Source organism: Coregonus clupeaformis, chromosome 37, assembly GCF_020615455.1.
Source record: "Coregonus clupeaformis isolate EN_2021a chromosome 37, ASM2061545v1, whole genome shotgun sequence".
NCBI lineage: Eukaryota > Metazoa > Chordata > Actinopteri > Salmoniformes > Salmonidae > Coregonus > Coregonus clupeaformis.
The window spans coordinates 32,075,059-32,089,019 of NC_059228.1; the positions used below are offsets into that span (position 1 = coordinate 32,075,059).

At 45.3% G+C, this 13,961-nt stretch overlaps 1 protein-coding gene across 1 annotated transcript in view; it reads left to right on the forward strand.

Annotated features, from left to right (window-relative positions):
- LOC121580574 (collagen alpha-1(XI) chain-like) overlaps positions 1-13,961 on the forward strand; it is a 197,293-nt gene that overhangs the window by 139,503 nt on the left and 43,829 nt on the right. The window contains exons 40-43 of the mRNA XM_041895525.2: positions 8,358-8,465; positions 8,616-8,723; positions 11,042-11,095; positions 12,159-12,212. Coding sequence (XP_041751459.2) covers positions 8,358-8,465; positions 8,616-8,723; positions 11,042-11,095; positions 12,159-12,212 — 324 coding nt within the window. The remainder of the gene's footprint in view (positions 1-8,357; positions 8,466-8,615; positions 8,724-11,041; positions 11,096-12,158; positions 12,213-13,961) is intronic.

Genomic DNA, 13,961 nt, shown 5'->3' on the forward strand with positions numbered 1-13,961 from the left:
ATATACACATAATTTACACTATACATATCTACAGTATATACACATCAGTTACCCTATACATATATATATACACATCAATTACACTATACATATCTATATACACATCAATTACCCTATACATATATATATACACATCAATTACACTATACATATCTATATACACATCAATTACACTATACATATCTACAGTATATGCACATCAATTACACTATACATATCTATATACACATCAATTACACTATACATATCTACAGTATATGCACATCAATTACACTATACATATATATATACACATCAATTACACTATACATATATATATACACATCAATTACACTATACATATCTACAGTATATGCACATCAATTACACTATACATATATATATACACATCAATTACACTATACATATCTATATACACATCAATTACACTATACATATCTACAGTATATGCACATCAATTACACTATACATATATATATACACATCAATTACACTATACATATCTATATACACATCAATTACACTATACATATCTACAGTATATGCACATCAATTACACTATACATATATATATACACATCAATTACACTATACATATCTATATACACATCAATTACACTATACATATCTACAGTATATGCACATCAATTACACTATACATATCTATATACACATCAATTACACTATACATGAAAATCTAAATACAATCATATGAAACACATTCTTCAGTTAAAAGGCCGTCTAACATCCTCTTGAATTGCCCTAGAGGCACCAACTCCTCCAGCTTAAAGGGCTTTTGGAGATCATTCCACAGGAGAGGCGCAAAAAAACTAAAAGCTAATTTACCTAACTGGGTGCAATGCGCTATGATAAACTGCGTCCAATTGGCTTCAATACAGTGGCAGCTGCATTGTTATAGACGATATCGCCATAATCTATAACCGGAATGAATGTTGACTGAATGATTTGTTTTCTGCTATTTAACAAAAGACAGGACCTGTTCCTATAGAAGAAGCCTATTTGAAATAGTAATTTCTTAACTAACTCATCAACAGGCTTTTTTGAAAGATAGATTTTTGTCAATCTAGATGGCCAGATATGTATTAATGGGGACACAATCAATGAGGGCACCGTCAAAAGTATGTATGCAGAAACATTTTTACAGGATTAGGAAAATAACATATACTTGGTTCTACCTGCTTTAACCACCAACTACAGTTCAACAAAGTCTTTCAGCAAATAAAGGCAGATTGAAGCCCTGGCAGAGTCTGGTACCGTTTCTCTAGTATAGGCTACTTAGCGTAATAGACGATATCAGCAAAATGCCTGCGATAAGTGGTTGGTATGGTCGGTGTCGATAAATTTTTGGTTTATCGACCCAGCTCTTGTGTGTGTGTGTGTGTGTGTGTGTGTGTGCGTGTGCGTGCATGTGCATTTGTTTTTGTTTATGTGAGAAAAGTTAATATGAACTTTGACTACAATTGACTTCAATTAATCCATAATGGTCATTACAGTCAAGGTGCAACCCATAACATAACATCAGATTTTCTGTCAGTATTTTATTCCGAGCAGTAGCTAGTGTTATGTGTGGTTCCTTATTAGAGAGTACTGCAGCAAGCTTCAAAGGCTGTTCTCTTAGTGCTGCCTGATTGGCTAGTCTGAATACAGGCCTGAGGAGCTTGTGCTGTATCCTTTGTGATCAACATCAATAGATGCTAGCCCTTAAAGCCATCAGGGGTCATTTTTGAATAAGTATAGATGCATATACAGTGAGGGAAAAAAAGTATTTGATCCCCTGCTGATTTTGTATGTTTGCCCACTGACAAAGAAATGATCAGTCTATAATTTTAGTGGTAGGTTTATGTGAACAATGAGAGACAGAATAACAACAAAAAAAATCCAGAAAAACGCATGTCAAAAATGTAATAAATTGATTTGCATTTTATTGAGGGAAATAAGTATTTGACCACCTCTCAATCAGAAAGATTTCTGGCTCCCAGGTGTCTTTTATACAGGTAACGAGCTGAGATTAGGAGCACACTCTTAAAGGGAGTGCTCCTAATCTCAGTTTGTTACCTGTATAAAAGACACCTATCCACAGAAGCAATCAATCAATCAGATTCCAAACTCTCCACCATGGCCAAGACAAAAGAGCTCTCCAAGGATGTCAGGGACAAGATTGTAGACCTACACAAGGCTGGAATGGGCTACAAGACCATCGCCAAGCAGCTTGGTGAGAAGGTGACAACAGTTGGTGCGATTATTCGCAAATGGAAGAAACACAAAATAACTGTCAATCTCCCTCGGCCTGGGGCTCCATGCAAGATCTCACCTCGTGGAGTTGCAATGATCATGAGAACGGTGAGGAATCAGCCCAGAACTACAGGGGAGGATCTAGTCAATGATCTCAAGGCAGCTGGGACCATAGTCACCAAGAAAACAATTGGTAACACACTACGCCGTGAAGGACTGAAATCCTGCAGCGCCCGCAAGGTCCCCTGCTCAAGAAAGCACATATACAGGCCCGTCTGAAATTTGCCAATGAACATCTGAATGATTCAGAGGAGAACTGGGTGAAAGTGTTGTGGTCAGATGAGACCAAAATCGACCTCTTTGGCATCAACTCAACTCGCTGTGTTTGGAGGAGGAGGAATAATGCCTATGACCCAAAGAACACCATCCCCACCGTCAAACATGGAGGTGGAAACATTATGCTTTGGGGGTGTTTTTCTGTTAAGGGGACAGGACAGCTACACTGCATCAAAGGGACAATGGACGGGGCCATGTACTGTCAAATCTTGGGTGAGAACCTCCTTCCCTCAGCCAGATCATTGAAAATGGGTAGTGGCTGGGTATTCCAGCATGACAATGACCCAAAACACACGGCCAAGGCAGCAAAGGAGTGGCTCAAGAAGAAGCACATTAAGGTCCTGGAGTGGCCTAGCCAGTCGTCAGATCTTAATCCTATAGAAAATCTGTGGGAGGGAGCTGAAGGTTCGAGTTGCCAAACGTCAGGCTAGAAACCTTAATGACTTGGAGAAGATCTGCAACAAGGAGTGGGACAAAATCCCTCCTGAGATGTGTGCAAACCTGGTGGCCAACTACAAGAAACGTCTGACCTCTGTGATTGCCAACAAGGGTTTTGCCACCAAGTACTAAGTCATGTTTTGCAGAGGGGTCAAATACTTATTTCCCTCATTAAAATGCAAATCAATTTATAACATTTTTGACATGCGTTTTTCAGGATTTTTTTGTTGTTATTCTGTCTCTCATTGTTCAAATTAACCTACCATTACAATTATAGACTGATCATTTCTTTGTCAGTGGGCAACCGTACAAAATCAGCAGGGGATCAAATACTTTTTCCCTCACTGTATTTTAAAATGTTCACACATTTATAGTCAAATTTGATATTTCAAAGTTGATGTTTTTGTATGTTTTTGTATGTTTTTGACAGATATTTTGATCAATTTCATCCACAGCCACTTGTTATGAGCATTTGTCTGTTATTTTATTCAAAGTGTTGTGTTTTTGTGATACTCGGAGGCTGAGAGATTGGCGATCTGAGCTAATCTGACAGACCAGTATGGCCACCAGTACCGTCAGACTGTTAGCTCTAACTTGGAACGCTATGGGCTATTAACTCAGTTCAGATTGCATCTGAAAGATTAGACCCTGGACTTTGTTTGCAAAGACATTGACTGCAAGCTAAATATGTATTTACGTTTGTTTTTTTCGGTTATTTTTTTTGTCATAGTGGCTGCCACACCTCCTAGGAGCCAAATCTGGGGTGTCTTCATAACTTTTCAAGGTGCATACCGTACCTCTGTGCCAAATGTGCTGCTTTTGTCACAAAGTTTACTATTGAGTTCACATTTTCAGCTCAGCCACCCGCGCACCGCTAGTATACAAAATATGAATATAAATCACATTTTATTTGTCACATACGCGTGTTTAGCAAATGTTATTGCGGGTGTCGCGAAATGCTTGTGCTTCTTGCTCCGACAGTGCAGTAATATCTAACAAGTAATATCTAACAATTTCACTGTCACGTTCGTTCATGAACGGGTCAGACCAAGGCGCAGAGTGATATGCATACATGTTTATTTGGAACGAATAAACAAGCGACAAAACAACAAACGAAACGAAACGTGAAGTCCACGGTACACAAACAACATACCTCACACGGAACTAGATCCCACAACCCACTAGTGCCAATAGGCTGCCTAAGTATGGTCCCCAAGTGGAGCCGCTGACCGGATCTGGACTGGACCCCGGTGGAGCGGACTGCTCTGGCTCCGGAGTGGAGCCGCTGACCGGAGCTGGACTGGACCCCGGTGGAGCGGACTGCTCTGGCTCCGGAGTGGAGCCGCTGACCGAATCTGGACTGGACCCCGGTGGAGTGGACTGCTCTGGCTCCGGAGTGGAGCCGCTGACTGGTGCCGGACCAGGCACCGGTGGAAGGGGCACGGGCCGTGCCGGACTGGACACACTCACCACTGGTCTGGTGCGAGGAGCAGGCACAGGCCGAACCGGACTAGGAACATGCACCACTGGCTTGGTGCGAGAAGCAGGAACAGGCCGGGCCGGGCTGGCGACGCGCACCACTGGCTTGGTGCGAGGGACAGGAACAGGCCAGACCGGGATGGCGGCGCGCACCACTGGCTTGGTGCGAGGGGCAGTAACGGGCCGGGCCGGACTGGCGACATGCACCACTGGCTTGGTGCGAGGAGCAGGAACAGGCCGGACCGGGCTGGCGACGCGCACCACTGGCTTGGTGCGAGGGGCAGGAACAGGCCGGTCCGGGCTGGCGACGCGCACCACTGGCTTGGTGCGAGGAGCAGGAACAGGCCGGACCGGACTGCGAAGGCGGACTGGAGGTCTGGAGCGGAGAGCTGGCACAACCCGTCCTGGCTGGCTACCCACTTTCGCACTACACGTGCGGGGCGCTTGCACAGGACGCACTGGGCTGTGCACGCATACTGGCGATACAGCTCGTAGAACCGGCGCAGGATATGCGGGACCGAGGAGGCGTACTGGAGAACAGGAGCGTTGAGCCGGCACACCCCGTCCTGGCTGGATGCCCATCTTCGCACGGCACGTGCGTGGTGCTAGCACAGGACGTACAGGACTGTGCCGGCCCACTGGCGACACAGTACGTAGCTCCGCATAACACGGAGCCTGCCCAGTCACATGCCTCCTCGCATGAGTACGGGGAGTTGGCTCTGCTCTAACGCTAGGCTCCGCCAACCACCCTTTTAGCCCCCCCAAAAAATGTTCTTGGGGCTGTCTCTCGGGCTTCCTCCTCGACCGGCGTCCTCTGTGTTGCCGTTGCTCCTCTCCTGCCTGGGCATCTACCTTCGCCCATGGCCCTTTCCCCGCAAATATCTCCTCCCATGACCACCATTTGCCCTCCTGCGACATGGCAATTCGCTCTTCCTGGGCACGCTGCTTGGTCCTCATTTGGTGGGATCTTCTGTCACGTTCGTTCATGAACGGGTCAGACCAAGGCGCAGCGTGATATGCATACATGTTTATTTGGAACGAATAAACAAGCGACAAAACAATAAACTAAACGTGAAGTCCACGGTACACAAACAACATACCTCACACGGAACTAGATCCCACAACCCACTAGTGCCAATAGGCTGCCTAAGTATGGTCCCCAAGTGGAGCCGCTGACCGGATCTGGACTGGACCCCGGTGGAGCGGACTGCTCTGGCTCCGGAGTGGAGCCGCTGACCGGAGCTGGATCAGGCACCGGTGGAGCGGACTGCTCTGGCTCCGGAGTGGAGCCGCTGACCGGAGCTGGACTGGACCCCGGTGGAGCGGACTGCTCTGGCTTCGGAGTGGAGCCGCTGACTGGTGCCGGACCAGGCACCGGTGGAACGGGCACGGGCCGTGCCGGACTGGACACACTCACCACTGGTCTGGTGCGAGGAGCAGGCACAGGCCGAACCGGACTAGGAACATGCACCACTGGCTTAGTGCGAGAAGCAGGAACAGGCCGGGCCGGGCTGGCGACGCGCACCACTGGCTTGGTGCGAGGGACAGGAACAGGCCAGACCGGGCTGGCGGCGCGCACCACTGGCTTGGTGCAAGGGGCAGTAACGGGCCGGGCCGGACTGGCGACACGCACCACTTGCTTGGTGCGAGGGGCAGGAACAGGCCGGGCCGGGCTGGCGACGCGCACCACTGGCTTGGTGCGAGGGGCAGGAACAGGCCGGACCGGGCTGGCGACGCGCACCACTGGCTTGGTGCGAGGAGCAGGAACAGGCCGGACCGGGCTGGCGACGCGCACCACTGGCTTGGTGCGAGGGGCAGGAACAGGCCGGGCCGGGCTGGCGACGCGCACCACTGGCTTGGTGCGAGGAGCAGGAACAGGCCGGACCGGACTGCGAAGGCGGACTGGAGGTCTGGAGCGGAGAGCTGGCACAACCCGTCCTGGCTGGCTACCCACTTTCGCACTACACGTGCGGGGCACTGGCACAGGACGCACTGGGCTGTGCACGCATACTGGCGATACAGCTCGTAGAACCGGCGCAGGATATGCGGGACCGAGGAGGCGTACTGGAGACCAGGAGCGTTGAGTCGGCACACCCCGTCCTGGCTGGATGCCCATCTTCGCACGGCACGTGCGTGGTGCTAGCACAGGACGTACAGGACTGTGCCGGCCCACTGGCGACACAGTACGTAGCTCCGCATAACACGGAGCCTGCCCAGTCACACGCCTCCTCGCATGAGTACGGGGAGTTGGCTCTGCTCTAACGCTAGGCTCCGCCAACCACCCTTTTAGCCCCCCCCAAAAAAAAATATTGGGGCTGTCTCTCGGGCTTCCTCCTCGACCGGCGTCCTCTGTGTTGCCGTTGCTCCTCTCCTGCCTGGGCATCTACCTTCGCCCATGGCCCTTTCCCCGCAAATATCTCCTCCCATGACCACCATTTGCCCACCTGTGACATGGCAATTCGCTCTTCCTGGGCACGCTGCTTGGTCCTCATTTGGTGGGATCTTCTGTCACGTTCGTTCATGAACGGGTCAGACCAAGGCGCAGCGTGATATGCATACATGTTTATTTGGAACGAATAAACAAGCGACAAAACAACAAACGAAACGAAACGTGAAGTCCACGGTACACAAACAACATACCTCACACGGAACAAGATCCCACAACACACTAGTGCCAATAGGCTGCCTAAGTATGGTCCCCAATCAGAGACAACGAGCTACAGCTGCCTCTGATTGGGAACCACCCCGGCCAACATAGATCTACACATAACAGAACACCAACATAGAAATACACAACATAGAACATACACACCCTGACTCAACATATAAGAGTCCCCAGAGTCAGGGCGTGACATTCACAACATATACCCAATACACACAACTCTAGTAAGGAATGGAATTTAAGAATATAAACATATATGGACAAGCAATGACAGAGCGGCATGGACTAAGATACAGTAGAATATTATAGAATAGAATACAGTATATACATATGAGATGAGTAGTAAAAGAAATGTAAACATTTTTAAAGTGACTAGTGTTCCATTTCTTAAAGTGGCCAGTGATTTCAATAGGCAGCAGCAGCCTCTAATGTGCTAGTGATGGCTATTTAACAGTCTGATGGCCTTGAGATAGAAGCTGTTTTTCATTCTCTCGGTCCCATCTTTGATGCACCTGTACTGACCTCACCGCTGTTGGCGCTTTTAGCGCTAGAAGATGAATCTTAATTTGACTGGCCCGTGTGTGTCCGCACCAAATACTGAAGAAACACACTTTCACAGTCTCTGGAAGAGGAATGTCAATAGGGTGAAGCTTCAAAGAATCCTGTATTAATGGTTGTTTTGTCCGAAATGTCTAATGAAAACAGTGACTCTCACCTGAGGTGCTGAAAGAGTGTTTTCCGTTTGAAGATGTCATTAGTTCCAGTCTTTGAATATAATCCTATTTGGAGTCTTTGCCTTCGTTCCAATATCTAAACTACTGCACATGGGAATACGTGAAACGTACTCCTCAGATTGAAGTGTATCTTGCTCTGGCGAATTGTTAACTTGATAAGACGCTTCGGGAGGGTGGTCACATGTGCTAGCAAAGCAGAGGTACTGGGTTCGGGGCCTCGGTGTGAGCCGAATCAGGAGGAAGCCGTACACGCTAAGCAAGTTGCGTGATGTCCGTTACACTAGCATACCACCTATAATACATGTCCAATACATTATCTTCAGTCTAAATAGTAGGCTTGTGTGTTGGAATAGAACTGAAAGATACTCAAAGGTGCTAGAAGGTGCTAGAAGGTGCTAGAAGATTCCTGATGAATGGGGATGAAGATGATATTGTGACGTGTTTTTGGCTGGCAGGGTTCTCCAGGAGAGAGAGGTGCTGCCGGTCCCGGAGGTCCCATCGGTCTGTCAGGACGCACCGGACCCCAGGGAGGCCCTGGTCCAGCTGGAGAGAAGGGAGGGCCTGTGAGTACACACATATAACTTCAATATCTGCCTTTAATATTTCGAACTCTTTTACTGTATCTGGTATTGTTGTAACTATCAGAGGATGAAGGATAAGCGACGTTCTTGTCTACTATGACCACATGTTAACTAGTTCTCCTCTGTCCCCAGGGAGAGAAAGGTCCCATGGGACCAGCTGGTCGTGACGGTATTCAAGGTCCTGTTGGTCTTCCTGGCCCTGCAGGCCCCCAAGGCCCCCCTGGAGAGGACGGGGACAAGGTATGGTAACAGAGTACAATTCAGTAATAGAGTCTACGGTCCTCTGTGGCTCCGATGGTAGAGCATGGCGCTTGCAACACCTGGATCGTGGGTTCGATTCCCGCTGGAAACACACATATATCTATATATCTATATATCTATATATATATATGCATGCAAGCATGACTTTAAGTCACTTGGATGAAAGCATCTACTAAATGGCATATTTATTACTGTACCATATAGTTCAGTAATGTAGTATAGTACTATACAGTATAGTACAGTAATGCAGTATAGTATAGTAGTATAGTTCATTAATGTAGTATACTGCAGTAATGTAGTATAGTTCAGTGATGTAGTATAGTTCAGTGATGTAGTATAGTACTGTGTAGTATAGTATAGTAGTATAGTTAAGTAATGTTGTATAGTATAGTTCAGTAATGTATAGTACGGTATAGTATAGTATAGTAGTATAGTTCAGTAATGTAGTATAGTATAGTAGTATAGTTAAGTAATGTTGTACAGTATAGTATAGTTCAGTAATGTATAGTACTATATAGTGCAGTATAGTATAGAAGTATAGTTCAGTAGTGTAGTATAGTAGTATAGTTCATTAATGTAGTATATTATAGTAGTATAGTTCAGTAGTGTAGTATGGTATAGTAGTATAGTTCAGTGATGTAGTACAGTGTAGTATAGTTCAAAAATGTAGTGTAGTAGTATAGTTCAGTAGTGTAGTATAGTATAGTAGTATGGTTCAGTAGTATAGTATAGTAGTATAGTACTGTGCAGTATAGTGTAGTAGTGTGGTGCAGTAGTGTAGTGTAGTAGTATAGTATAGTAGTATAGTAGTATAGTACTGTACAGTGTAGTGCAGTAGTGTAGTGCAGTAGTATAATGTAGTAGTATAGTACTGTACATTATAGTGTAGTAGTATAGTACTGTACAGTATAGTGCAGTAGTATAGTTCAGTATTATAGTACTGTACAGTATAGTGCAGTAGTATAGTTCAGTAGTATAGTATAGTAGTATAGTACTGTACAGTATAGTGTAGTATTATAGTACTGTACAGTGTAGTGCAGTAGTATAGTGTAGTAGTATAGTGTAGTAGTATAGTGCAGTAGTATAGTGTAGTAGTATAGTTCAGTAGTATAGTATAGTAGTATGGTTCAGTAGTATAGTATAGTAGTATAGTACTGTACAGTATAATGCAGTAGTGTAGTGTAGTAGTATAGTTCAGTAGTATAATATAGTAGTATAGTACCGTACGGTATAGTGCAGTAGTGTAGTAGTATAGTATAGTAGTATAGTGTAGTAGTATAGTTCAGTAGTATAGTGTAGTAGTATAGTGTAGTAGTGTAGTGCAGTAGTATAGTGTAGTAGTATAGTTCAGTAGTATAGTATAGTATAGTAGTATGGTTCAGTAGTATAGTATAGTAGTATAGTACTGTACAGTATAATGCAGTAGTGTAGTGTAGTAGTATAGTTCAGTAGTATAGTGTAGTAGTATAGTACTGTACGGTATAGTGCAGTAGTGTAGTAGTATAGTATAGTAGTATAGTGTAGTAGTATAGTACTGTACAGTATAATGCAGTAGTGTAGTGTAGTAGTATAGTTCAGTAGTATAGTATAGTAGTATAGTACTGTACAGTATAGTGCAGTAGTATAGTTCAGTAGTATAGTTCAGTAGTATAGTGTAGTAGTATAGTACTGTACAGTATAGTGCAGTAGTATAGTTCAGTAGTATAGTGTAGTAGTATAGTGTACACAAGCGTATGTGTTTGTGGGTTAGGAGTGTTACATTGCAGCTATTATCTGTGTGGATGACTTTCTATGTCATGTTAAGTTATGGTGATGTATAGGTGTGAACATCTTTTAGCAGAGGCAGCTGTATGCACACACTGACACACACACACACACACACACACACACACACACACACACTGACACACACACACACACACACACACACACACACACACACACACACACATCACACATTTCAGATCCCTGTCACGTCCTCCATTGCGTCAGCGTGTCAGTGGGAGTGCCAATAGAGGGATAGACTGAGCCAAGAAATCAATTAATTGCAAACACTAACCCAGGGTCTTTGTTGACCAATCTAATCAAAATCTCCACAAATAATATTTACCACCTAATCACGGTAAAGGTGACATTTGGAAAGTATTTGGACTTGACTAAACAGTGAGGCAGAAATTATTTTATGAGGGGCTAAAATAAAATAGGACTTCAAGAGTCTTTGGGTCCTAGCGCTATACAGTATAAAGATAACATATTGTTATTATTATCATAACTGTTGTTGTGTGTTTCTGTCCCAGGGAGAGGTTGGTGAGCCTGGCCAGAAGGGAAGCAAAGCAGACAAAGGTGAACAGGTGAGTTCTCATCTTATTTTTCCTCCTGTGGGAAAGGTTTGACTGAAATCACTGTTTTGCTGAACTGAAGTCACCCAGGGACGGCTCCAGGCATAAGCTACATAAGCGGTTGCTTAGGGCCCCAGGCCTCTAGGGGGCCCCAGGCCTCTAGGGGGCCCCAGGCCTCTAGGGGGCCCCAGGCCTCGAGGGGGCCCCAGTCCTCTAGGGGGGCCCCAGGCCTCTAGGGGGACCCAGGCCTCTAGGGGGCCCCAGGCCTCGAGGGGGCCCCAGTCCTCTAGGGGGCCCCAGTCCTCTAGGGGGGCCCCAGGCCTCTAGGGGGCCCCCAACCAAAATAAAATACATCTTGAGTCGGGGTCTCAACTTACTGTTGAGAGAAAGAATAGTACGATACACAAGGTGCAATTCTGAAATTCAGTTGTGCATCAGCAGTTTTTGTCTTGTTGTTTCAGTTACTGACAGTCACTCAATTAGTCCATGTCAGCATTCTTTTTTTTTTTTAGATTGGTAAGTTAGTCTAGCCAGCTATCTAAACTTGTAGTAATCATGGCCGAATACCCACCGGGCACGCAGGGCACGTGCCCAGGGGCCCCCATTGATTTTGTTAGTCACTCTCACTCAGATATCAGATATCACATTAACATGGTATATGTCATGGCAAAGTGAGTAGAATTGCATGAAATGTGTTATACAATTTCAAGATGTTCTCTCCGCCCCATAGCAAAGTGTTTAGAATTGCAGAAAACTTGCTTTAAAAATACAAACACCGCTACATTTTCTCTGAACTCCATGGCAAAAAAAATATTGAATTGCAGGAAATGTACTTCAAGAGGGGGACCACTAAAATGTTTTGTTTGCGAGGTGGGGGGCCCCCCAACCAAATCTCGCTAGGGCCATCCCTGCAGTCACCTCAAATGACCTTAAGATTGTCGATTGTTGGTGACAGCTCATTTAGAATCATAAAAGTAACCACAGATAAATGTTGTGCTTTAGCGTGTGAGGACACTGTCACTGTCTCTGTCCCTGTTAACCCTGTTGTCCTGTCTGTCTCCGTGGTGCTGTGTAGGGTCCTCCTGGTCCAGCTGGTCTTCAAGGTGTCATCGGAGCTCCTGGTCCTGCCGTGAGAATTCATTCACCTTTAACCTCTCACCTTTTAACTTTAACCTCTCACCAAACTTATCAACACTGAACTGTCACCCCTCAGCTCACCGTCAGCTCACCCGTCAGCTCACCCCTCAACTCACACCGCTCTTGTTATTCCACTGCAACCACACAGTACAACTACACAGTACAACCACACAGTACAACCACACAGTACAACTACACAGTACAACTACACAGTACAACCACACAGTACAACTACACAGTACAACTACACAGTACAACCACACAGTACAACTACACAGTACAACCACACAGTACAACCACACAGTACAACCACACAGTACAACCACACAGTACAACTACACAGTACAACTACACAGTACAACCACACAGTACAACCACACAGTACAACTACACAGAAATGCACTGTGCAGTAAAACTCAGCCCTCACCTCATCATCTGTATTCAGACAGACACCACTCCATAACACCACACCCCCTCTCTTGTTATTTTAACATAGTCACACCAATATAGTCACACCAATATAGTCACACCAATATAGTCACACCAATATAGCCACACCAATATAGCCACACTAATATAGCCACACCAATATAGTCACACCAATATAGTCACACCAATATAGTCACACCAATATAGTCACACTAATATAGCCACACCAATGTAGTCACACCAATATAGTCACACCAATATAGTCACACCAATATAGTCACACCAATATAGTCACACCAATATAGTCACACCAATGTAGTCACACCAATATAGTCACACCAATATAGTCACACCAATATAGTCACACCAATGTAGTCACACCAATGTAGTCACACCAATATAGTCACACCAATATAGTCACACCAATATAGTCACACCAATGTAGTCACACCAATATAGTCACACCAATATAGTCACACCAATGTAGTCACACCAATGTAGTCACACCAATATAGTCACACCAATATAGTCACACCAATATAGTCACACCAATATAGTCACACCAATATAGTCACACCAATATAGCCACACCAATATAGTCACACCAATATAGCCACACCAATATAGCCACACCAATATAGTCACACCAATATAGTCACACCAATATAGTCACACCAATATAGTCACACCAATATAGTCACACCAACTCTCTTCATACCACTGTATTAGACCTTAGCATCACCCCCCTCCATCACTCTGCTCCCTGTCCAGTAGCCAGAGGGCATTTCATTTCACAGCTCAGTACTGCATGTGATCAGGACAGTAATATTGTCTGAAATGTTATTAGATCATTTCTAGGTCCTGCGTCCCAATTGGCACCCTATTCCCGACATCCTATGGGCCCTGGTCAAAAGTAGTCCACTACATAGGGAATAGGTTTCTACTCAGAGACACCGCCTAGGCCTCTGTCTGGTGGGGCAATGACCTGAGACACACTGCCAGAGCCAGGTGGCACTCCTAGCCTGAATACATCACCGATATGACCAAAGGCTGATTATATGAAATGGACTGATAAAGCTAACTGGGTGCAGCTGTGACTTCTGGTAGAGTGGTTTATCTTCTTTAGTACCCAAATGCCCAAGACCAAAACTACCTTTGTCTAGTATGAGAGTAGAACAGCAAGACTACCGCAAGACTACAACAATACTACAGCAAGACTACAACAAGACTACAGCAAGACTACAGCAAGACTACAACAAGACTACAACAAGCTTACAGCAAGACTACAGCAAGACTAAAACAAGACTAAAAC